Here is a 22,269-nt window from a genome sequence, read left to right as displayed (position 1 = left end):
GGTGTTTAGGGAACTGTGACCCAACACAGGTCTCAGAAGCCCAGTGGGTTTTGTTTCCTCCTTGTCCCTGGGCTATGGTGTCACACCCAGGGTCAGGCAAGGCACACGCCAAGGGGACAGGGAGATATTCAATGGGCTGGTGAAACTGCACAATTCAGTTGTACAGGCTGGGACTCAAAACAGCCAAAACCCAAACTGGGACTGAAACCTACTTTCTTTTCATCTAAATCACACACCTGGTCTCAGGATTTAATGAAGCTTAGGTTCTTTACGTCTCAGCACAGAAAGAATTCAGTGAGGGACAAAGTGATAGGTGAAAAGTGGATTTATTTAGAGAGAGACACATTCCATAGACAGGATGTGGTTCATCTCAAGAAGCAAGAACGGCCCTGGGAGAAACACGCTCCACAGAGTGTGGGCCATCTCAGAAGGCAAGAGTCCCTGAAATAGGGAGTGGTTAATTTTTATGGGCTGAGTAATTTCTTTTTTTGGCTGCACTGGGCAGCATGAAGAATCTTAGTTCCCCCATCAGGGATCAAACCCATGCCCCCTGCAGTGGAAGTGCTGAGTCTTATTATAATCACTGGACCAGCAGGGAAGTCCCTGGGCTGGGTAATTTCATAGGCTAATGAGTAGAAGGATTGTTCTAACTATCTTGGAGAAAGGGTGGTGAGATTTCCAGGAATTGAGCCACCACCGACTTTTGGGCCTGGGCCGGCTTTGGAACTGTCATGGCACCTCTGAGTGTGTCATATGCTAATATATATAATGAGACTCCAGGTCCACTGAATAAGGTCACATTCACAAGTTCCAGGAGTGATGACCACATCCAACTTACCAGTTTTGAGGCCACCATTCAACTCACTCACCCCCAGAGGAGATCATATTTCCTCCTCTGCCCAGAACCTACCCTTGGCCCCATTCTTGCCACAGTCCAGGTAGCTCTGCATAATCTGGTCCTGTGACCTCTGATTCACCTCCTCTCCCTCCCCGCACTGCCATTCCACTGCAGATACGTGCCTGCTTGCTCTTCTCTATCCCCACAGGCATACTCCTGCCTCAGGGCCTTTGCACTTAGAATACTGTTCTGTAGCTCTCTTCCTCCCCTCCTTGAAGTTTTTTTCTCAGGTATCCCCTTCTCTGTGCAGCCTTCCTTGTCCTCCTCATTTTCAAGTGCAAGTAATCCCACCCCCACCCCAACCCCGTCCCTCTCCCCTGAGTCTTTATAGCATATATTATCTTCTAACATATAATTTACTTTTTTTTTTTTGTCTGTCTTCAAGTCTGTTTTGTTCACAGTGATCTCCCCAGTGCTTAAAACAATACCTGTGCACAATAAAGGTGTGCAAAATTAATGAACAGCCTTGTGAAAAGTGGGCAGTATTGTTACTTTGCCCATTTTGCAGATGGGGACACCAAGGCACAGATGTGTTGTCAGTTCTCTGAAATCAAATAATCGCATACATACTGAGGTTCATATTAAGATCAGGCATCTGGCTCCGGATGCCACAAGTGTTAACTGCCTCACCAATCTAATGCAACCTACACCACCTCTCCAGTACTGGTTTTCTTTTGAAGTACGCTAGGTGCGTTTGCTTTGATAAAAATATAGCAAGTCAGAATTCAACCCATCAGTAAAGACTTGTCATCATGGCACAATTTGAAAGCCAAAAGATTGCTAACAAACTGAATAAAAGGCGTCTTCAGTTCAGTCGCTCAGTCACATCAGACTGCAACCCCACCGACTGCAGCATGCCAGACTTCACTGTCCATCACCAACTCCCAGAGCTTGCTCAAACTCATGTCCATCGCGTCTATTTTCTTTGTAATTTTGGTTTATCAGCGGCCACCCCAGTTCCCCTGCCTCACCGTGCTGTGCACCATCCCTCACATCTTCTAGCCCTACCTTTCCCCAGTTTTGTTTCCGTTGATCTTAGCTTCCCTCCTAGGGAAGGGAATGGCAACCCACTCCGGTATTCTTGCATGGAGAATCCCGTGAACAGGGAACCCCGGAGGGCTACAGTCCGTGGGGTCGCAAAGAGTCCGACACAAATGAGCAACTAATACTACTACTAGCTTCCCTAATTTCACCTCAGCTTCTGTTCCAACCACATAGTCTTAAATAAAGCATTTCTCACCAAGGGCAAATAAAAGGCAAACTTGTTTCCTGCGCCATGCCTCCCCTCCCCCACCCTTGGACCCTGCGGTCAGCCTTATCGAAGACTGTTACCTTCTGCTTCTCTTGGTGAGCTACGGAGATCAGATAAGCTTGATCTGTTGCTATTCTTTGCTGGATCCATACTGTTTTTGGCTGGCTCCCTGTGATGGGGTGGGGGTGGGGTGGGGGTGGGGGAATCCCTACTTGTGCTCTTCTGCCTTTAACCAAACTGGGATCAGACGTTGAGGGGGAAGGGGTTTTCAAATTATCCTTTCAGGTCTAGGCTGGATCTTGCGGTGAGTGGTGAACCAAACTCCCTTTTGGAATTTTCTTTTTTTTTAAATCACATTAATGCGTGGAATGAATTTTTAAAAACGTGACAAAACCTGGGACGCGTCAACACCTGTGTTCGCTTTATAATTATTTTTTTAACCCGCACAGAGATATTTTTCTCTTCTGTAAGTCGCTCATATTTCACGATTTTAAAAAAGAAAATAGGCGTAGGATAAAAAGTGATCCTGACGCACCCCCAAATCCTGTTGTCAAGGCAACCACTTCTGACGCTGTTTCTTCTTTCAATAATAACCCTTCTCTACCTTTGTGCACTTCCTGCCTGGGTAGGGGAAAGGGGGTCCTGCCCCTCTTTCATTGAGAGAGGTGGGCGGGAAAGGGGGAATCCCTCCAACTTATTTCTACAGCTGTGGCCTTAAATTCTGTTTCGGAGATACGAGATGGTAGATGGGAAACCCTCTTTATCCCTTCAGCTGGAGCCTGGATTTTTTTTTTAACACCAAAAACATTCTGTATTGGGATATAGTCAATTAACCATGTTGTGGTAGTTTCAGGTGAACAGGGAAGGGGCTCGGTCACACATATACATATATCCATCCCCACCCCCCACCCCCCCCCCCCCCGCACACACACACTGGTAAGAAACATTTTTTAAATCCCTATCAAAATATCAGTTGGCATTTTTAAAAAATTAAATAGAGACTTCAATACAGACTACAACAGAAAACCCACCATCCCCTTATCGCACACCCCGCGCTCTTCCCCTCCCATAGCGTGGGTGGGCTGCGTCTTTTGATTTTATGGCTACATCCCTAAATCATGTTGTTCAGCCTTGGTCATTCCATTTTATTTTATAATTTTAAAAATCATTAGTCTTATTTATGGATTTATTTTTGACTAGGTAATACATGCCCACGGTACAAATATTCACAGGGTTTAGAGCCGAGAAAAGATGGGGGGGGAGTCTCTTTTTTCTCTTTACCTGAGTCCTCCCTAGCCCATATTGGGGGGGTGCTCTAGGATGGAGCGTAGCAAAGCAATCGCTCAGACCTGTGCTTTTTCTCCACCCCCGCCAGGTTGGCTAGACCGTATCTGGGGGGCCGGCCCCCCCTCTGCCTGCGGTGAGCCCGGACCGGCGCGCTCACTGCGCAGACTCCCCGCTGCAGAGGGCGGAGCCCCGTTGGGCCCCGCCCCCTCCTCCCTCCCGCCCCTGCTCAGCCTGTTGGGGCAGAAGCTGGGGCCCCGTGGAGGTAGCAGCAGCTGTCTGCCGAGTAAGGCCGAGGCCCCTCTGGGGTACGGTAGGGGAGGATGATTGGGGGGATGGGATGGAAGCTGAGAGGGAGGCCCCGATGGTCTTGGGCTCCTGGCCTGAACTGGCTAGTGGTTACCTGAGTGTGAGGTTAAAGGAGCTACCTGGAAAATGACTTCAGGGTAAATCCCAGGGCTGGGAAAAGCCAGGCACAAAAATATTTAGGGCTCCGCTGACCCAATCCGGAGCTGTCATTTTGGGAATGTGTAGGATAGGGCTCAGAGAAGGGAAGGTGCTAAATGGGGAGCAGTGCCAGTGCTGATGACAGGCAGGGTGGGCACTCAAGGGGGCAGGGAGGGCACCCCAGAGGGATAGGAGGAAGGCAGAGGGGTTGGACTTTGAGGGATTTCGAAATCCCTGCTGACCAGCAGTCAGCTTCCTCCTTTAGGGGTGGCGGGCGCAGTGCCAGTAGCCCCCGTGATCACAGACAAGGCGATCCAGTGAGTCCCGTGAGCCCGAGGCTGATCCGTTTTCTGTGATGTCCCCCCAAAGCCTAGAACACCCAACACAGTGCCAGCTTCTGGTCCCCGCAGTTTGGAGACCCTGACACACCCACTTTTGCACCTGGGAGCTGTATAACCCCTGACTGCCAGCACGATGAAGCCTAAACTGATGTACCAGGAGGTAGGTGGATGGGGGAACAGGGGAGGAGGGGCCGGATCAGGAGAGGGTGGGGGCCCTGCTGAGCTGACCCGTCACCACCACTCCATCCGTGTGCCCCAGCTGAAGGTGCCTGCTGAGGAACCTGCCAGCGAACTGCCCATGAATGAGATCGAGGCATGGAAAGCTGCAGAAAAGGTAGGTGCCCCTCTCCTCCCTCAGTCTGTCTCTGGAGGCTGTGGGCTGGGCTGCCCTCCTTGGGCTGACTGCTCGCCTCCTCCTCCCCCGCAGAAAGCTCGTTGGGTCCTTCTGGTCCTTATCCTGGCAGTTGTGGGCTTCGGTGCCCTGATGACTCAGCTGTTTCTATGGGAATACGGCGACTTGCATCTCTTTGGGCCCAATCAGCGCCCAGCCCCCTGCTATGACCCTTGCGAGTAAGTGGAGGGGGGCGTGGGTGCCTGGGATGGTGGGGGAAGGGGCCCTGCCAGGCCAGGGACACTTCAACATGCACTACGCAGGGCCTGCACCCACTGTTCAAGACAGAAAAAGGGGGTGGCAGACACTCCCAAGTGGACCGTCACAGTTCTCTCTGTGCCCACCTGCTTCACCCACACTGTTGCCATGGCAACCACAGCGTCGTCATCTTCTATGCCTCTGTGAACAGACAGGCATACATAGACACACATGGCATCTTCTATCCACATCCATGGACAGACACACACACACACACACTTACACACACACATCCACAACCTTCTACAAATCTAGAGAGACAAATGCAGACACAGAGAATCATGAGTACAGACACACACGAATACATATAGTCTTCCATCCTCCGTGGGCAGACAAGTGAGCACTCACAGTCTAGCCCACCATGGCTTATTCTGCCTCCCTCCCTCCCCACCTCCCCACCCAGAGCAGTGCTGGTGGAGAGCATTCCCGAGGGCCTGGACTTCCCCAATGCCTCCACGAGCAACCCCTCCACCAGCCAGGCCTGGCTGGGCCTGCTCGCTGGTGCCCACAGCAGCCTGGACATTGCCTCCTTCTACTGGACTCTCACCAACAATGACACCCACACTCAGGAAGCCTCTGCTCAGCAGGTACCTGGCAACCTGGGCCCTGGCTGGCAGCAGGGGTGGTGGGAGGCATCAGAGTCAGGGAAATGAAAGGGGTTTCCCTCCAGCCCAGGAGACAGACTGGCATGTCTCACGTAGTGGGTTAGACAAAAGTGTTTGGAAGCAACTGTCTTCACATGGCCCACGGGACTGGGGGCGTTTTGTCACGGTCATCTGGAGGCCTCTGAATATCAGGGCATGGGTTTGGTTACGAGGGATTAGGCTAGCAGATATTGCTCACCCACAAGCTTCCTTCCCTGAGCCTGTCACACAAAGAAATGGAAACATGGAATGAGTACCAGCCCAGCCTCAAGCTGGGCTTCTGCGTGCCAGCTCTGTGACTTCAGGCAGGTCACCTCATCTTGCAGTCTTCATTTTCTTCATCTGTAGAATGGGGCCATTATTTAGTGTTCACCTCTTGTGAAGATGAAACGGGCTGATCCCAGCCAATGACAGCAGTGCCTGACAAGAGTCAGCCCTTTATAAGCATTTACTGTGATAGCCTTGTTAGGGTCTGCAGGCAAATTTAAAAAGCATAAAACTCCAAGATTTGAAAAGGAACAGCCTAGGTGGCTAAGCCCTTCTTTGAAAGACATAGTGAATTTGTTGCTCTTCTTCCTTTTCCCTGCTGCCACTCTTTGTCAGAGGTAGACTTTAAATGTTTTAAAATTGTGGGGATCATTAAACAGTGCCTGGAAAAAATACACAACAGTTAAAAATTATATGAGCTGGAAATTCCCTGGTAGTCCAGTGGTTAGGGCTCCGAGCGTTCACTGCCAAGGGTGAGAGTTCGATCCCTGATCAGGGAACCAAGATCCTTCAAGCTTAAAAAAAAAGGTATGAGCTTCCATTCCCTGCTGGTTCCTACTGGAGTGATTCAAAGCACAGAGCACAGACATAGAAGGCAGACGGTCTGAGTTCAAATCCTGCTTTCCTGTTGATTTCTCCAACGCTCAGTTTCTTCGTCTGCACTTTGAGATAAACTCAGACTTGCCTTACCAATGACAGCTGTGAGAATTCAGAGTTCGGGTATAAAGGGGCTCAGAAGGGGCCTGGCTCACAGTAGAAACAAGGGAATCATTGGCTGTTACTGTTATTAGCATCATCAAGCCTTACCTAGGTCTTCCCAGACTCCCAAGTCTGCGCTGTGCCTTTAACATTCTGCAAGGTGCCTAGAGACCCCTGCTGTATCAGGCGTGGATACTACCACGTCAGGGTCTTGGGAAGGACCTGTGAAGGGCAGGAGTGGCAGGGAGGCCCTAACAGGGCTCAGAGCAGCCGGGTATTAAAATAGATAAAGACACTTCCCTGTTGGTCCAGTGGTTAAGACTCCGTGTTCTGAATATAGGGGGCACGGGTTCGATCCCTCGTTGGGGAACTAGGATCCCTCATGCCGCACAGCACAGCCAAAACAATAAATAAAACAGATAAAGTAAGGTTTTAACTTCTTAACCTGTAAAGCTTTTCCTAACTGTATTAATGTAAAGCCTGATCAGATCTAGAAGCCTAATCTCAAAATGACTCCGTGGGGTGCTCCGTGGGGCTCGAGAGCCAGCTGATCCATGCCCTCAGAAGCTGTCTCCTCCCTCCAGGGCGAGGAGGTCCTCCGGCAGCTGCAGACTCTGGCACCCCGAGGTGTGAAGGTCCGCATTGCTGTGAGCAAGCCCAATGGGCCCCAGCCCCAGGCAGACCTACAGGCGCTGCTACAGAGCGGTGAGCTAGGGGGCCAATGAGGGTGGGCTGGGTCTGGGGCTCCCCAAGCCAGCTCCTGACCTCCACCCCTGTCGGTCCAGGTGCCCAGGTCCGCATGGTGGACATGCAGAAGCTGACCCATGGCGTCCTGCATACCAAGTTCTGGGTGGTGGACCAGACCCACTTCTACCTCGGCAGTGCCAACATGGATTGGCGCTCCCTGACCCAGGTCTGCCTGAGCCCTGCCCACCGCCCTTCTAGGTCGCTCCCTGCCTCGTGGGGCTCCCAGCCTCCAACCGTACCCCACCTCCTCTTACCAGCCCTCCTGAATCATCCCCCAATCCAGCCCTCCACCACCCTCCCCTTGCTCATGGAAGCCCCTCTGATCCCTGATGGCACCTGCCAGCCCCTTTATACGGCATCCAAGACCCTGTCCACCCACACGACCTTCACTACTCACTTCCTGAGAGCCTGCTTTAAGCCCAGCCCTGTTCTGACGCTGAGAACGTTGATGGCAACAGATAGGCCTCTTGGAACTCGTGGTCCAGGGCTGAGACGGGCCTGTCACCAGGCGGTGTCAACCCAACAGGGTCAAGGCTGAGATGGGAGATGGGGAGAAGCACAAGTAGAGGGTCAGGATGGGGGACCCAACCTGGGGTATCAAGGAAAATCTCCCAAAGGAAGTGACAGTTAATCTGCTACCTGGAGGAGCTGCAGGAATGAGCATGAGATGGGAAAGGGGTATAGCTGAGGCAGTGATGATGTCTTCAACAAATAGATACTGTGCAAGCCCCTAACTGGGTTTCACTGGTAGCTCAGCTGGTAAAGAATCTGCCTGCAGTGCAGGAGACCCCGGTTCAATTCCTGGGTCGGAAAGATCCCTTGGAGAAGGGATAGGCTCTATACACCAGTATTCTTGGGCTTCCCTGGTGGCTCAGTCAGTAAAGAATCTGCCTGCAATTCAGGAGACCTAGGTTCGATTCCTGCATTGGGAAGATCCCCTGGAGGAGGGCATGGCAACGCACTGCAGTATTCTTGCCTGGAGAGTCCCCATGGACAGAAGAGCCGAGCATGGCGGGCTACAGTCTGTGGGGTTGCAAAGAGTCGGACACAACTGAGTGACTAAGCAGAAGCCCCTAATCCCACCGACTCTGTGGGAAAACACAGAAAATACAGCCATGGCTGAGACATCCCTGGTGCCTGTCCTCCCAGTCCAATGGGGAGACAGGTTTGTCACCAGGGAAAGTGATGAGGGAGGCCCAAGGGACCTTGAGAGCCTAAGGAATGCCTGACACAGGCTGGGCAGTCAAGGCAGGATTCCTGGAGGAGGAAACCCTCAGTGGAGACCTAAGACTGAGCAGGAGCTCAGTAGAAGGTAGAAGCCGCAAAGGTTCAGGAAATCAGGAGCTTCGGAATAACTGACTTTCACCAAAACTTCAGATTTTAGTCTTGAGTCAAGATCATGTCCATCTCAGGGCTTTGGCTGGGGGAAGGAGGATGGGGGCTAAGGGGCAGAAAGAGGGAAGTAGGGGCAGAAAGAGGGGGAGACAGAAGGGCAAGGGGCAGGAAGGGGGACTTGGTGGAGGCAGGAGGAGGGGCTGCAGGCGTCCACGTCACCTGCCTGCACCAGGCCACCACCCTGGGGCTCAGCACTGTGCTCCCGCAGGTCAAGGAGCTGGGTGTGGTCATGTACAACTGCAGCTGCCTAGCTCGAGACCTGACCAAGATCTTCGAGGCCTACTGGTTCCTGGGCCAGGCGGGCAGCTCCATCCCATCAACCTGGCCCCGGCCTTACGACACCCGCTACAATCAAGAGACTCCAATGGAAATCTGCCTCAACGGAACCCCTGCTCTGGCCTACCTGGCGGTGAGTCCAAGGGAAGAGGGGCCTGCCACATGCTCTCACTGGACCTCCTCCGTCTGGCCCTGCCCAGTGATTTGATGGGGATGATGGAGTCCTGACCACTAGCTGTCACTCCTGCTCACTCAGGGGCCTAAGACTTAGAGGTTGGGACTTATGTCCCAACCTCCCTAGGCTTTGGTTTCATCTAGAAATCTTATGATTGCATCATAATATTTGCAATCTCTTAGGGCTAATGAGGCAGCATGGCTGGGTTCATTCAGGCCAATCCCTGGTTGAACTGTCCACTATGCCTGAATGTCACATTTTTAATCAATTAAGATGAAATGCTGTTGAAAACTCAGTTCTTCAGTCACCCTAGCCCCCTTTCAAGGGCTCAGCAGCCACACCTAGCAAGTGGTTGCCGTATTGAACAGTGTAGATACAGAACATTTTCATCACTGTGGAATGCTCTGTTGGACTGCACCCACTCTGGACAAGGCACTGCTGTTTTCAACTGTTGATGTTTTCTCTAGTTGGGGTGGCCAACCTGGGACCCCCAAGCAAGTCACCTGGCCAGGCCCAGCGTCGTCATGAAGGGCCACCCTAAGGCATGGATGGAGGGACATAATTCATTGGGGTCCTTTAGTCCAGTGGTCTCCCACTGGGGAGTAAAGTTTCCCTCATCACCATTCAGAGCTTAAGTTTGCTCACCTGTTGGGAGGGTAGAGGGGGCTGGGTGAAGCTCCTGGGGTGCGGGGGCACATGAGGAGTGCCATGGCGGTGGGCTGTGAGCCAGTCAGGGACAAGAGTGATTAGAGGGCTTCCCCCGTGGCTCAGCGGGTAAAGAATTCACTGCCAGTGCAGGAGGTGCAGTTTCCATCCCTGGGTCGGGAAGATCCCCTGGAGGAGGGCATGGCAACCCACTCCAGTATTCTTGCCTGGAGAATCTCCATGGACAGAAGAGCCTGGCGGGCTACAGTCCATGGGATCAAAAAAAGAGTCAGACACGACTTAGCAACCAAACAGCCACAGCAGCAGCAGCAGAAGAAACTGGCACAACAGTGTAAAGCAACTATACACTAATAAAAAAATTTTTAAGAGACTAAAGCAGAGGTCCTCAAGTCTAAGCATGCACTAGAATTACCAGAAGGGCTTGTTAAAACCAGATCCCTGGGCTCCATCCCAACACCTTGATGCTGTGTGCCCTGTGCAGTGAGGCCCAGGAATCTGCATTTCTAACAAGTTCCCAGGTGATGCTGCTGCTGCCTGACCAGGCAGCTCATGTCAAGAACCACTGGGTTAGAGCTTAAGTTCTAGAACCAGACCGCCTAGTTTCAAACCCTGGCTCCGTTCCTCAGCTCTGTGACCTTAGGCAAATCACTTATCTTCTCTGAGCCCCTGTTTGCTCACCTATGAGCTAGGATGTGTCATTATCTCTCCCCTTCACTGAGGCTGAACATTCAGTGAGATACACAGGGACCTAAGGCCTGACGGTCTGTCTGCAGCCGGCGTCCACTGTGAAGGACGTGTCTTGACTGTCCCCTTGTCCCCTCAGAGTGCACCCCCACCGCTGTGTCCGAGTGGCCGCACCCCAGACTTGAAGGCCCTGCTCAACGTGGTGGACAACGCCCGGAGTTTCATCTACATCGCAGTCATGAACTACCTGCCCATCATGGAGTTCTCCCACCCACGCCGGTACTGCTGGGCACGTGGACAGGGCTCGAGGCTGGAAGCCACACGAGTGGAAGAGGAGACAGGAGAGGGAGTGATGGGGCCCAGAAAGCAGGCAGGGAGCCAAGGCCGGGGGACAGAGGGAGGGGACACCACAGGACAAGACAGAGGCGACAGGGAGAGTGGCTCTGGGTGCTTGAGACAAGGGAAAGGGGACAGAGGAAAGGCTGTGAATATTGGGAAAGGGGTATGGAGATGGGGGGACTGGAGGCTCAAGGTAGAGGATGTGGGGTTTCTGGGGGTAGGAAGCAGGGAGTGTGGGCGGAATATGGGGTGAGGGGCTTGAGAGGTGGGACTGAGCATATTCAGGTTTGGGGCGACACGGTTGGGGTTTGAGATCTGGGATAGGAAGGGGGGATGATTGGGTCTGAGGGTTCAGAGCAGGTAGTCTGGGGGCAGCAGACAAGATGATGAGTGGATTGGGTAGGGGTGGGCGGGAGCCAGAGATGGGGTGGTCTTGGGAAGTGGGGGTTCTCCGAAGCTGCAGTGGGACCCAGGCCTGGCGCCCTAAAGCTGAGGGGAAGCCTCCCTCCGTACCCTGCACTCCCTGCCCCCAGGTTCTGGCCTGCCATTGACGACGGGCTGCGGCGGGCTGCCTATGAGCGGGGCGTCAAGGTACGCCTGCTGATCAGCTGCTGGGGACACTCTGACCCCTCAATGCGGGCCTTCCTGCTCTCCCTGGCTGCCCTGCGTGACAACCACACCCACTCCGACATCCAGGTGGTAAGCACCTGCCCAGACCCGCCCCTCAACCCCTGTGCAGGGCAGTGCAGGGACACAGCTCCTGTGGCACTCACCTGGCATCTGACAGAGATGACACAGAGCGGGCTGTGCCCTGATTGGGGCGGAGGAGGGGTGACTACAGGTCAGGGTTGGAATCAAGGGCGTGGGCAGAGGAGTCAGGGCCAGGAAGGGGGAGCCCCGAGGAAGCTCCTGCTGCAGCCTGAAGGGTCACAGACTTTCAGGAAAGGGGGACGTCTGAAGTAAGACCTCAGGGACTATGGTGAAGAATCTGCCTGCGGTGCAGGAGACCCAGATTCGATCCCTGAGTCGGAAAGATTCCCCTGGAGGAGGAAATGGCAACCCACTCCAGTACTCTTGCCTGGAATATTCCATGGACAGAGGAGCCTGGCAGGCAACAGTTCATGGGGTCGCAAAGAGTTGCACATGACTGAGTGACTAACACTTTTAACCCTAGAGGGAACAGGTGGCGTGTGAGCCAGTCTTTACGGAGGACCCACTCCTCTGAAGGGCTTCACACACTGGGCTAGTGGTAAGGAACCCGCCTGCCAATGCAGGAGACATAAGAGACACAGGTTTGATCTCTGGGTTGGGAAGATGTCCTGGAGGAGGGCATGGCAACCTACTCTAGTATTCTTGCCTAGAGAATCCCAAGGACAGAGGAGCCTGGCGGGCTATGGTCCATAGGGTTGCAAAGAGTTGGACACGACTGAAGCGACTTTGCACGCACACATGCACTTCTCTGGGCCCTGTTCTGATCCCCAGGGCCTGAAGGGAAGCAGCTGAGCCCCCAGTCCCGAAGACCTGGTTCCACTCCCCATCCCCAACCCAGGGGCTTCTCTGTCCTCACCCTGCATCTCCCCACCCCTCTCAGAAACTCTTTGTGGTCCCTGCGGACGATGCCCAGGCCCGAATCCCTTATGCCCGCGTCAACCATAACAAGTACATGGTGACTGAACGGGCCACCTACATCGGTAAGTGTTCCAGGAGCACCATGATTGGGGGGGCAGGGGGGTGGGGTGGGCAATGGAAGGGGGTCCAGGTGGCGCCATGGGCCCTGACTCTCTGGACCCCCAACTCCCCATAGGAACCTCCAACTGGTCTGGCAGCTACTTCACCGAGACGGCAGGCACCTCGCTGCTGGTGACACAGAACGGGCGGGGTGGCCTGCGGAGCCAGCTGGAGGCCGTGTTCCTGAGGGACTGGGACTCCCCTTATAGCCATGACCTTGACGCTGCCGCCGACAGCGTGGGCAACGCCTGTCGCCTGCTCTGAGGCCCGGTCCGATGGCCAGGCCAGGCCTGCAAGGCCCTGGTGTTCCGGGTCTCCATCCCCTGTCCCTGTGCCCCCCGCTTCTGTCTGACCCGTTGTGACTCCAACAGGCTCCCCCTTCGCAACCACCCCCACCCCAGCCTCCCATCTCTACCTCCACCCCCACTGGCCTGATGCTGTGGCCCCAGAGGACCCAGCCGAGCTGCGGGAGGGCTCAGTCCCAAAAGGAGAAGTGGGGGTGCATGCTGGGCCTAGCCTCCCTGGCCCACCCCACTTCCCAGGGCAAAGAAGGCCCAAGGTCATAATAAGAAGTAAATAACTTGTCTGTACAGCCTGTGCCTGACTGAGTGGTGTAAGGTGGGGTGTCGGGTAGGGGACAGCTGGCATGAGCCTCTGAGGGGGACATCTTTGTGGGTACTTGGCCCTCAGCATGTGGCCAGTGTGGTTTGGTGTGCATTGGACTCTCAGCACATGTCTGATGTGTGCTGAGCCCTCAATGGGTGACCAGCATGGGCCAGGGTGTGCTGAATGCTCGGTGTATGATGCACGCTAGCTGGTGTGTGCTGAGCATGGGTGTGTGACCTCGTGGGTGGACATGAACTGAGCCTCCTGGAGCCAGCATGGGGCCACGTGTGCTGCACACTCAGCATGACCCGAGCCACACGAGCACGCGCCAAGCCACTGCCACCAATAGCGTGGACTGAGGGTGGACTCGCATGTCTGGACACTGGCGTGGGTACTGAGCGTGAACTTAACGTCTCGCATGTCCCGAGCATGGATATGTGCATGCCAAGCCCGTCACCTGTGGCAAGGACAGGTCAACAAACAATAAGAACTGGGCATCTGGCCAGCTCAGGTTGGCACCTACTGAATGCTGAGCATGTTCTGATGGTGAATTCTTGCATGCCAGGCACCCAGCGTGTTCCAGGGAGGGGGCAGTGTGCTGAGTGCAGGCTCCAGCCTGAGCCTGTGGTGGACTGGGTGCAGCACTGGAGAACAGCGCCTGGGTCCCCCCCCTGAACCCCGCCCCCCGTGCCAGTTCAGGCCTCAGGCAAGGAGAACAGGCATGGGGCAATACTGCTGAACAGTTCTTTATTGAAATAAACAGAGGTGGCAGGGCCAAGGGCGTGCTCAGGGCCAGTGGGGTGAAGCCCCCCCCCCTTCTTGCATCCCTCTGGCCCAGGGGGCCACAGGTCAGACCCCGAAACCCTTCTGTGTTCGGAGTTTGTGTTTAGACATGAACCGTGGGCGGCGGGGGGGTGGGGAATTTCTGGATAACTATCTTTCTGTAAGAATAATTTGTCGGTTCAGGGGATGGCTCTGAGGAAGGGGTTGCCAGCCCCGTCAGCGCAGCCCCCAGCGATGGGCAGGGGTGGGGTCACCCATCAGTGGTGCCCGCCGACGTGCTGCAGAAAGCTGGTGGCCCGGGGTGGACCATGTGGGTGGGCGTGGTGTGGGGGGAGCCCCTGAACCCGTGGCCCCCTGAGGCCCTCCAGCGTCCAGTCTGGCTCACTCAGCCATTCCCCAGGACAGCTGTTGGGGTCGAAGAGCTCAGGGCCTGGACTCTGTTGGGGAGGAGCAGAGATGGGCATCATCCAGGAAGCCCCCTCCCCACATCCCACCTCCACCCTGAAAACAGCCAGCCTGCCCGCTCGTGGACTCCTTCGGTCCCAACTGCTTTCTTGTGACTTCCTGAGGACAATTTTGTACATCCTGAACCCTCTCGACATTTTGGAGGCTTAAATGGTGTGTGCTGAGACCTTAATGTGTCCTGAAGGAGTGTTTGCTGAGACCTTAATGTGTCCTGAAGGACTGTTTGCTGAGCCTCTGTCCCATCTTCCTGGAGGTGGGTGAGCTGTGCTACGGTCTTGTTCAGAGTCCTGGGCCTCTATCAGTTCCCACATGTGGATTACGATGTTCTGAGTTTTTACACAGCCTGAATATGGGTTCATGTTTGCTGAACCTTGTCACAGGAGTGTCTTAGTGTTTGCTGAGCCTCATCACATCCCGAGGGTGGGCTAGTAGTGTGTGTTGGACCTTGAACCAACTACAGGCCACTCAGATGTGTGGGAGGCCAGGCTGGTTCCCTGTGCCCCAACCCCAGAATCACCTGCACCCTGGCTGCCCCCCTACCCCCACCCAGCTCACCTCAGCATCCATGGTCATGTCCTTGATGTCTGGCCCATCCCCGTCACGCTGTGGGATGACAGGCGGCTCGGCAGAGGCCCCAAGGCGCTCTCCTTCTGCCCAGCCACTGGCCCTGCACGGGGCGTCGTCCTCAGGTGAGGCCTGGCTCAGCCGGATCAGGTTGCTGAAGTTGGAGTCAGACTTGGAGCCTACCGGTGCCTTGCGGACCTTGTGGCGGCCCACCAGGCGGGTGCCGTAGAAGGCCAGGATGGGCTCAGGGCTGGACTCGGGCAGCCGGCGGCCCACAGCGGCAGCCTTGAGCGGGGCCAGCACGTCGGGGACCACGTCGGCATGAGTCTCGCCCCAGAGCCCACGCCCCACCTCCTGCAGGCTCAGGTCGTCCAGCTGATCGATGGCCCTCTGCATGCCGGGGGCCTTCTCCTCTCGGAAGAAGGGCCCGCTGCCCCCTGTGCTGCCCAGGCCCATGGCCGCCTCCTCCTCGGCCAGACGGTAGTAGGGGGGCCCATCTTCCGCGGCGGCCAAGACCGACGTGGGTGGCTTGCCCTCCACCTGCAGGGACAGGCGGCAGCTGCGCAGCGAGAGCTGGTAGTAGCGGGTGGTTTCGTGGGTGCTGCGCAGCTGCTGCATGGACACGAAGGGGTGGCGCAGGGCAGCACTGGGGCTGATCCGTTCGTGCGACTCCCAGGTCAGCATGCGCTTGATCAGCTCCACCATGCTCTTGAGATCGGCGTGCTCCGCCAGCACCTCGCGGTCCGGGAAGGTCAGCCGACTGGCTGCCCCGACGCCGTTCACTGTCTCGATCTGGTCCAGTGACTTGAGCATGTACTTACGGCGCTCCAGTGGGCGCACCTGGTGGGACACGGGGTGCAGCAGGGGTGGGCACGGAGTTCCGGCCCCAGGCTCTCCTGCTGAGGGGCCCACATCTGACCCCCCACCCTAGTTTCCAGTTGGCCCTCCAGTCTGGCCCAGAGCTCTCTCGTGGCTATGAAGTCTGCACACGGGAACCCTGACTTCCAGTTCTGCCTGGGATCTGACTTGGTGCTCTCTTACTGCTGGGAAGGTCATACTTGCTCCCTACCAAGAGAAGCCCCTTCTAATCTCAGCCAGACCCCGCCTACTGCTGTAGGAAGAATGGCTGACCGTGACCTGTGGTCCTCCTGTTTAACCCAGGGCTCTCACTGACCCGAGCTGGCTCTTGCCCCAGCCCTCCAGTCCTTCCCTGAGCCATGGGTGCAGCCTCTGTCAGCAACGAGCAGAAGGGCTGCCTCCTTTGGAATCAAATGCTGACCCCTCTGGCTGCCACAGCTGATCCCCATGTCTGATCCCAGCCCTCAGGCCTCCAACGAGTCAAGCCCAGACCATTCTCCCAGGGGTTATTAAGGTCTGCCAGGTACTTCAGACCCCTCTATTCCTGTGACAGCTCCCACCGGACTGGCCCAGACTTCCAGTCCTCTCTGCTGTCTCATCCAGACTCTTGCCGCACAACTCTGATGATTCTGGCTGCAGAGGTGGCTGCCCTGACTTCCAGTCCCACGCAGGGTCTCACTCAGATCCATCTTGCTGTAACAACTTCCACAGCCTGCATCCCGCCCCCCGCCCCCCCCCCCCACCCGCCAAGCTTCCGGTCCTCTCTGAGATCTAACCTAGATTTTTTTTCTTCTGGGTGCAGCAGACTGCTCACACTGACTGCCCTCGCCCCCACCTGTCCCCCCTACCTTGGTCTCAGCCAGGTAGTCAGCCAAGGACTTCAGCTGCCAGGGGTTGGCGGCGTCAGGGTGCGGGTTGCGCTTGAAGAAGTGGTGGGCCTTGCGGGCGGCATGCAGCAGGTGGGGCTTGGGCAGGCCCTGCGTCTCACAGATGTAACGCACCTGGTCGTACTCATTGTTGCCCGGGTAGAGGGGCCAGCCCAGGTGCAGCTCGGCCATGACGCAGCCCAGGGACCACACATCCACCTTCTCACAGAAGGGCAGCCCCAGTAGAATCTCGGGGGCCCGGTAGAAGCGGGACTGGATGTAGGGTTCCTTGACGTAACGCACCTCGCTGAATATGCTGGCCGAGCCAAAGTCGATCACCTGGCAGGAGGAGGGAGGCAGCTGGGCAGGTGTAGCCCATATGAGCCTCCCCTGGCGTCTTTCGGTGGGGTCCTTCTGCATCTGCCACTTGACTGTCTAGTGCTGCACCTCTGAATCTAGGTCTCTTCTTTATGTCCCTCTCTCCTCCAGCCCTTGTTTCTGGTTTGTGTGCTGGTCTCTCGATCTCTATCTCCACCAGAACGTATGCCCCTGGGGGTTAGCCTCTGTCTCGTCTGTCTCCCCCATGCCTTGTCCATCAGCAAATCTTCCTGACTCCATCCACTTTCTCTTCTGCTCACTCTGTGTCCCATTCTCAGCCCCCACCCCGGTCCTGTCTTCCTTCAGCCTCCACCTAGACTACTGGGGAAGAAAATGCAGAAGGAAGTGGCAACCTACTCCAGCATTCTTGCCTGGAGAATTCCATGGACAGAGGAACCTGGCGGGCAACAGCCCGTGGGGTCGCAAAAGAATCGGCCACGACTGAGCGACTAACGTCAGGGCCTCCTTGCTGGTCTCCCTGTTCCTCCCCTGCCCACCCTCACCCCGCCCCGCCAGCCCTCCAATCTGATTCTCACAGGCAGCCCCAAGGATCCTGTGACCATCTGAGTCAGATCACGTCACTCTCCTACTCAGAATTTTCCTGTGGCTTTACCACATCCTGTGATAAGAGCCGGAGCCTTCATCCCTTGGTCCTCAAGACTCCCACAATCTGCCTCGACAATCCCCTCCCCATGGTCACGCAGCACCAGCTACACCAGCCTCTTGCAATCCTTGAACAACCCAGACACACTCACACTCAGGGCCTTTACCCTGGCTGTTCCCTGGGCCTAGCTTGCTCTTCCTCTGGATGTCCACGTGGCTGCCTCCCTTACCTCAAGTCTTTATTTAAATGTCACCTTCTCAGGGAGCCCTCTGCTGACCATCCTATCAAAAACAGCACACCCCACCCTTCTCACCCACCTCCCTGTGTGCGTGTTAAGTCGCTCAGTCATATCTGACTCTGCGACTCCCATGGTTTGTAGCACGCCAGGCTCCTCTGTCCATGGGATTCTCCAGGCAAGAATACTGGAGTGGGCTGCCATGCTCTCCTCCAGGGGATCTTCCCAACCTAAGAATCAAGCCCCCGTCTCATGTCTCCTGCATTGGCAGGAGAGTTCTTTACCACTAGCCCCACCTTGGAAGCCGCACTTACTTCCCTAGCCCTGGTTTTCTCCATAGCTCTTTTTTTTTTTTTTTTTTGCTGAATCAGGTCTTAGTTGCAGCACAGGAGGTCTTTCAGTTGTGGCATGTGAGATCTAGTTCCCTAACCAGGAGCTAGATCCCGGGCCCCCTGCACTGGGAGCGCTGAGTCTTAGCCACTGGATCACAAGGAAGTACCTCTCCATAGCTCATAACACCATTTCACATACCATATATTTTACTTTTGTATGGAGTTCATTGCTTTTCTATCCAACGAGGACATCAGTCCCACGAGGGCAAGGATTTTATCTATTCGCTGCCACATCCCTAGATGGATGGAACAGCGCCTGGCACATGGTGGGGGCCCAGGAGAGAGTGAATGAATGTATGAACTGACTTTTTTATCCCTGTCATTCTCTTTCTTTCTGTCTCTTGTTGGGTTGGTGTCTCTGTCTTTTCTTTGCCTCCTCGTTGCTTGTCGGTATCTCTCATCTCTGTCTCTCTCGGGCCCACTAGAAGGACACCACCCTGAAACCCAAGTCCTCTTCTTTCACCATCAAGCATTGCTGACACCCACCCCCCCGGCCCTTGGTTCACACAGGTGCTCGATGAACACCTGTCAAAGTCACATTGTGAATGACTGAAAACCCGTGTGTCTTGCCATGCCTCCGGGGGAGCCATCTGCCATTTTTACTCTGAATCTCTGTGACCATATCTCAGCCTCTCCCTCAGTTTCCCTCCCTGAGTTATTCTGCTTTTCATTCAGCCATCCCTTACCGTCTATCTGCAGAAGGCAGTGTTACCCCAAATGGTTATTGATCTGGATTCGGAACACAGACTGCTGAGGCCTGAATCCCAGAAAGTGTGGATGACCCCGATCATTCAGTCAGCCTTCACGGAATTCATTCATTCATTCACTCATTCCACAAACGAGGCGGGGCTGCCAACGCAGACCAGGTGTTGTGGTTCTGTCCTGTTTGTCTCCTGCTCTATTTGCGGGAATCTCTCCTTCCTGGGGTCTCTCTCTCTCCATCTGTTGGGGCAGAATGATCTGCCTTTTCCTGTCTCTGTATCTCCCTGTGTCTCTGATGTTCATTTAGCACTGACTCCACCAAGGTGCTATGCTGGGAGATGCTAAACACACAGAAGTGACCAAAACGCCCCTGGCCCTGCCCTCACAAGGCTCTTAGTTCAGACCCATCGTCAGAGAGTAACAAACCTGTAAGCAGACAGAAGGGTCAGAGTAGGCACTCAGAACATGCTAATGAACAAACTCACAATGAAGGATCCTGCCGATGTCCTTCCAGCCACTCAGGCCAACAGGCTTTCGGCCTCCCTCACTTCCTCTCTCACACGTCACATCAGATCTACCAGCAAACCCTGTTCTAAAATCTTTTTTTTAATAATTTTTTTAATTGGTGAAAAACTGCTTTACAACGTTGTGTTGGTTTCTGCCGTACAATAACCTGTTCTAAAATCTACCCCGAGGGACTCCCTGGTGGTCCAGTGGTTAGGACTCCGAGCTTTCAGTGTCGCGGCCCAGGTTCAATCCCTGGCTAGGGAACTAAGATTCCCGCCAGCCAACGGGGGTGACCAAAAGAAACAACATCTACCCGGAACCCCCCACCCCCAACACACATCTCTCTCCGGTGACCCCACCCACCTGGACCCGGGGCAGTCACACTCTCTATCTGCTCAGGCCCCTCACTCAGTTCCCCTCCTGCAGCCAGAGGGAGCCCGTGAGCACCTGCGTTAGACTACACCCTCTCCTCAGCCCAGGATCCTCCAGTGCTTCCACCCTAAAGGCCCCGTATGCCACCGCCCCATCCCCTCCCTGGTCTTGTTTCCTCCCTCTTCTCCTCAGTCACTCTGCTCCAGCCACGCTGGCCTCCTCACTGCTCCTCAAACACACATACTTGTACATATGCATTTATATATAAGATGGTAAAGAATCTGCCTGCAATGCAAGAGACCTGGGTTCAATCCCTGGGTTGGGAAGATCCCCTGGAGAAGGATATGGCAACCCACTCCAGTATTCTTGCCTGAAAATATCCCATGGACAAGGGAGGCTGGCAGGCTACAGTCCATGGGGTCACAAACAGTCAGACAGGACTGAGCGATTAACACTTTTACCCTTGATCTTAGCCTAAAGGCCGAGAAGCGATAAACACCTTCAGTTTCACACTTTCATATACTTACTCCTGCCTCAGGGCCTTTGCACTGGCTGCTCCTTCTACCCAGATGCTTTCCCCCAGATGTCAACACAGCTCCCTCCTTCTTTCAAACCTTCCCTCAAATGTCACCTTCTCAGGGAGGCCTCCCTGACCACAGAACCTAAAGTTTCACTCATCACCACCCCACATCCTTCTCCTCCTGATTTCATCTTGTCTCCTTCTTGTTCACATATCTTATTTTCTCATTTATCTTGGAGACTCTATCTCCTCCGCTGGAACTCAGATGGGAAAGAATCTGCCTGTGATGCAGGAGACCCAGGTTCGATCCTTGGGTTGGGAAGATCCTCTGGAGAAGCAAATGGCAACCCACTCCAGTATTCTTGCCTGGAAAATCCCATGGACAGAGGAGCCTGGCAGGCTACAGTCCATGGGGTCACAAAAAGCCGGACATGACTGAGCGACTAACGCTTTCACTTTCACTGTCTCCCCCACTAGAACGTCGCAGGGATAGGAGCAGGACAGAGGAGCTGAGCTAAGAATGGAACAAGGACGGGGAGACCTCAGGACTGGCAGGGAGAGGGTGCAGGACTGGGATGGGGGAAGAGGAATTTCAGAGCCAGGAGGTGGGCAGAACCATCGTGGACAAGGAGGGAGAGACCTCAGAGGGGGAGGGGGGACCCAGGGAGACCTCAGAGTCAAGGAGAGACCCCAGGGCTGGGGGAAGCTGGGTGAGGAACAGGAGCAGGGGACCTGCTGCCCTGGGATGGCGCACTCACCTTGACCCTGAAGGGACAGCGGGTCTGGTCCACCAGCATGATGTTCTCAGGCTTGAGATCAGCGTGGATGATGGCTAGTTCCTTGAGCCTGGCCAGGGCCCGGAGCACCTGCAGGGTGACCGTGCGGATGTGGCGGGCGGGGAGGGGCGCGAAGTTGTTCTCCTTCTGGAATTCGAAAAGGTTTTGCTCCAGCAGCTCGAAGACCAGGTAGAACTTGAGGGCATCATGGAAGAACTCAAGGAAGCGGATGATGTGGGCCTCCTCGGGGTCCAGGCCCCGCATGCAGCGCAGCAGCTTCAGCTCGTTCTTGATGATCCGGTTACGGTAGGCGTCGTTCTTCAGGATCTTGATGGCCACCATCTCGCCTGTGCTTCGCCGCCAGCCCTTGGCCACCTCCCCGAAGGTGCCCTTGCCCAGCACCTCGATGATGTCGTAGCAGTCAGTCTCCGACTGGATGGTGGCCATGGTGCCCCTGCCTCTGGACGCCGGCCTGCTGCCACCCCTGCTCCACGGGCTCTGCCTCCGAGGCCTCCCGCCCTGACGCTGGCCCCGAGGCCCCCACAGTGGGGGAAAAAGGACCGCACTCGTGCCTTGCCCTGCAAGGTTCGCCCCCACCTCCCTGGCAACCCCCAGACCCCTGGGCCACACGGTGAGTCTGCCAGGGGCTGCACCCCTCCCCCAAAGCCCTCCCGGCTTGGGATGAGGGGCCCCAGGCCCCCCCGAATGGGTTCCAGCGTTGCTGAGTGGCTCTGGTTCTATTGTTGGAGACCTTAGCCCCTGGCTGGAATGGGGGGGTGGGGTGCCAGGTAGGGCACCCCCCTCCCCCGCCCAGGGGCGGAACCCTGGAGAGGCTGGAGAGGTGAAAAGTCGAAAGAGAAGGGAGCCTGAACATGGGCCTTGGGCAGAGAGCAAAGGGACATTCCTAAACAGAGGTGAGGAGCTGCAGGCTTCCCAAGCTGGGGTATTTGTGGGTATGTCTGTGTTCAGAAAACCCCTGCCCCTGCCTGTGGCTGCCCTGGGGAGGGGGCAGCGTGAATAAAGCGAGGCCAGGTTGCAAAGGATCTTGAGTGTCAGGCTAAGGAGTCTGGACCTTGTTCTGAGAGCACTGGGCTTCCCTGGTGGCTCTGGTAAATAATCCACCTGCCAATGCAAGAGAAGTGGGTTTGAT

General features: G+C 55.4%; 2 protein-coding genes across 4 annotated transcripts in view; one reads left to right on the top strand and one right to left on the bottom strand.

Moving 5' to 3' along the window:
- The window catches only part of PLD3 (phospholipase D family member 3), a 20,691-nt gene extending 6,179 nt beyond the window's left edge, over positions 1-14,512 (top strand). The window contains exons 2-13 of one of the 3 annotated variants that reach the window (XM_027515804.1): positions 3,526-3,720; positions 4,251-4,382; positions 4,482-4,556; positions 4,650-4,792; positions 5,275-5,458; positions 7,066-7,186; positions 7,267-7,394; positions 8,832-9,032; positions 10,564-10,703; positions 11,297-11,462; positions 12,355-12,454; positions 12,568-14,512. In XM_027515804.1, coding sequence (XP_027371605.1) covers positions 4,356-4,382; positions 4,482-4,556; positions 4,650-4,792; positions 5,275-5,458; positions 7,066-7,186; positions 7,267-7,394; positions 8,832-9,032; positions 10,564-10,703; positions 11,297-11,462; positions 12,355-12,454; positions 12,568-12,755 — 1,473 coding nt within the window. In that variant the 5' untranslated portion in view covers positions 3,526-3,720; positions 4,251-4,355 and the 3' untranslated portion in view covers positions 12,756-14,512. Of the gene's footprint in view, positions 1-3,525; positions 3,743-4,250; positions 4,383-4,481; positions 4,557-4,649; positions 4,793-5,274; positions 5,459-7,065; positions 7,187-7,266; positions 7,395-8,831; positions 9,033-10,563; positions 10,704-11,296; positions 11,463-12,354; positions 12,455-12,567 lie in introns of all 3 variants that reach the window. The other 2 variants (XM_027515805.1, XM_027515806.1) reach the window with 2 other exon arrangements.
- Positions 13,766-22,269, bottom strand: HIPK4 (homeodomain interacting protein kinase 4). The gene is made up of 4 exons (XM_027515812.1): positions 21,102-22,269; positions 16,616-16,972; positions 14,901-15,749; positions 13,766-14,317 (listed from the first exon to the last, which is right to left on the bottom strand). The coding sequence occupies exons 1-4, from the start codon at positions 21,564-21,566 to the stop codon at positions 14,138-14,140; spliced, it is 1,851 nt and encodes a 616-aa protein (XP_027371613.1). The 5' UTR covers positions 21,567-22,269; the 3' UTR covers positions 13,766-14,137.

This window comes from Bos indicus x Bos taurus, chromosome 18 (assembly GCF_003369695.1).
Source record: "Bos indicus x Bos taurus breed Angus x Brahman F1 hybrid chromosome 18, Bos_hybrid_MaternalHap_v2.0, whole genome shotgun sequence".
In the NCBI taxonomy this organism is placed as follows: domain Eukaryota; kingdom Metazoa; phylum Chordata; class Mammalia; order Artiodactyla; family Bovidae; genus Bos; species Bos indicus x Bos taurus.
The sequence above is the reverse complement of the archived record's forward strand: the minus strand, read 5'-3'. Positions and strand labels throughout refer to the sequence as shown.

Bases quoted from the DNA above. Each gene is read 5' to 3' on its own strand.
- HIPK4 (XM_027515812.1), bottom strand. From the start codon at position 21,566: ATGGCCACCATCCAGTCGGAGACTGACTGCTACGACATCATCGAGGTG. The intron at 16,973-21,101 runs GTGAGTGCGCCA...TCCTCCTGCCAG, and splicing joins GCTGTCCCTTCAGGGTCAAG to GTGATCGACTTTGGCTCGGC. The intron at 14,318-14,900 runs GTGAGCTGGGTG...CCTCCCCAACAG, and splicing joins ACATGACCATGGATGCTGAG to AGTCCAGGCCCTGAGCTCTT.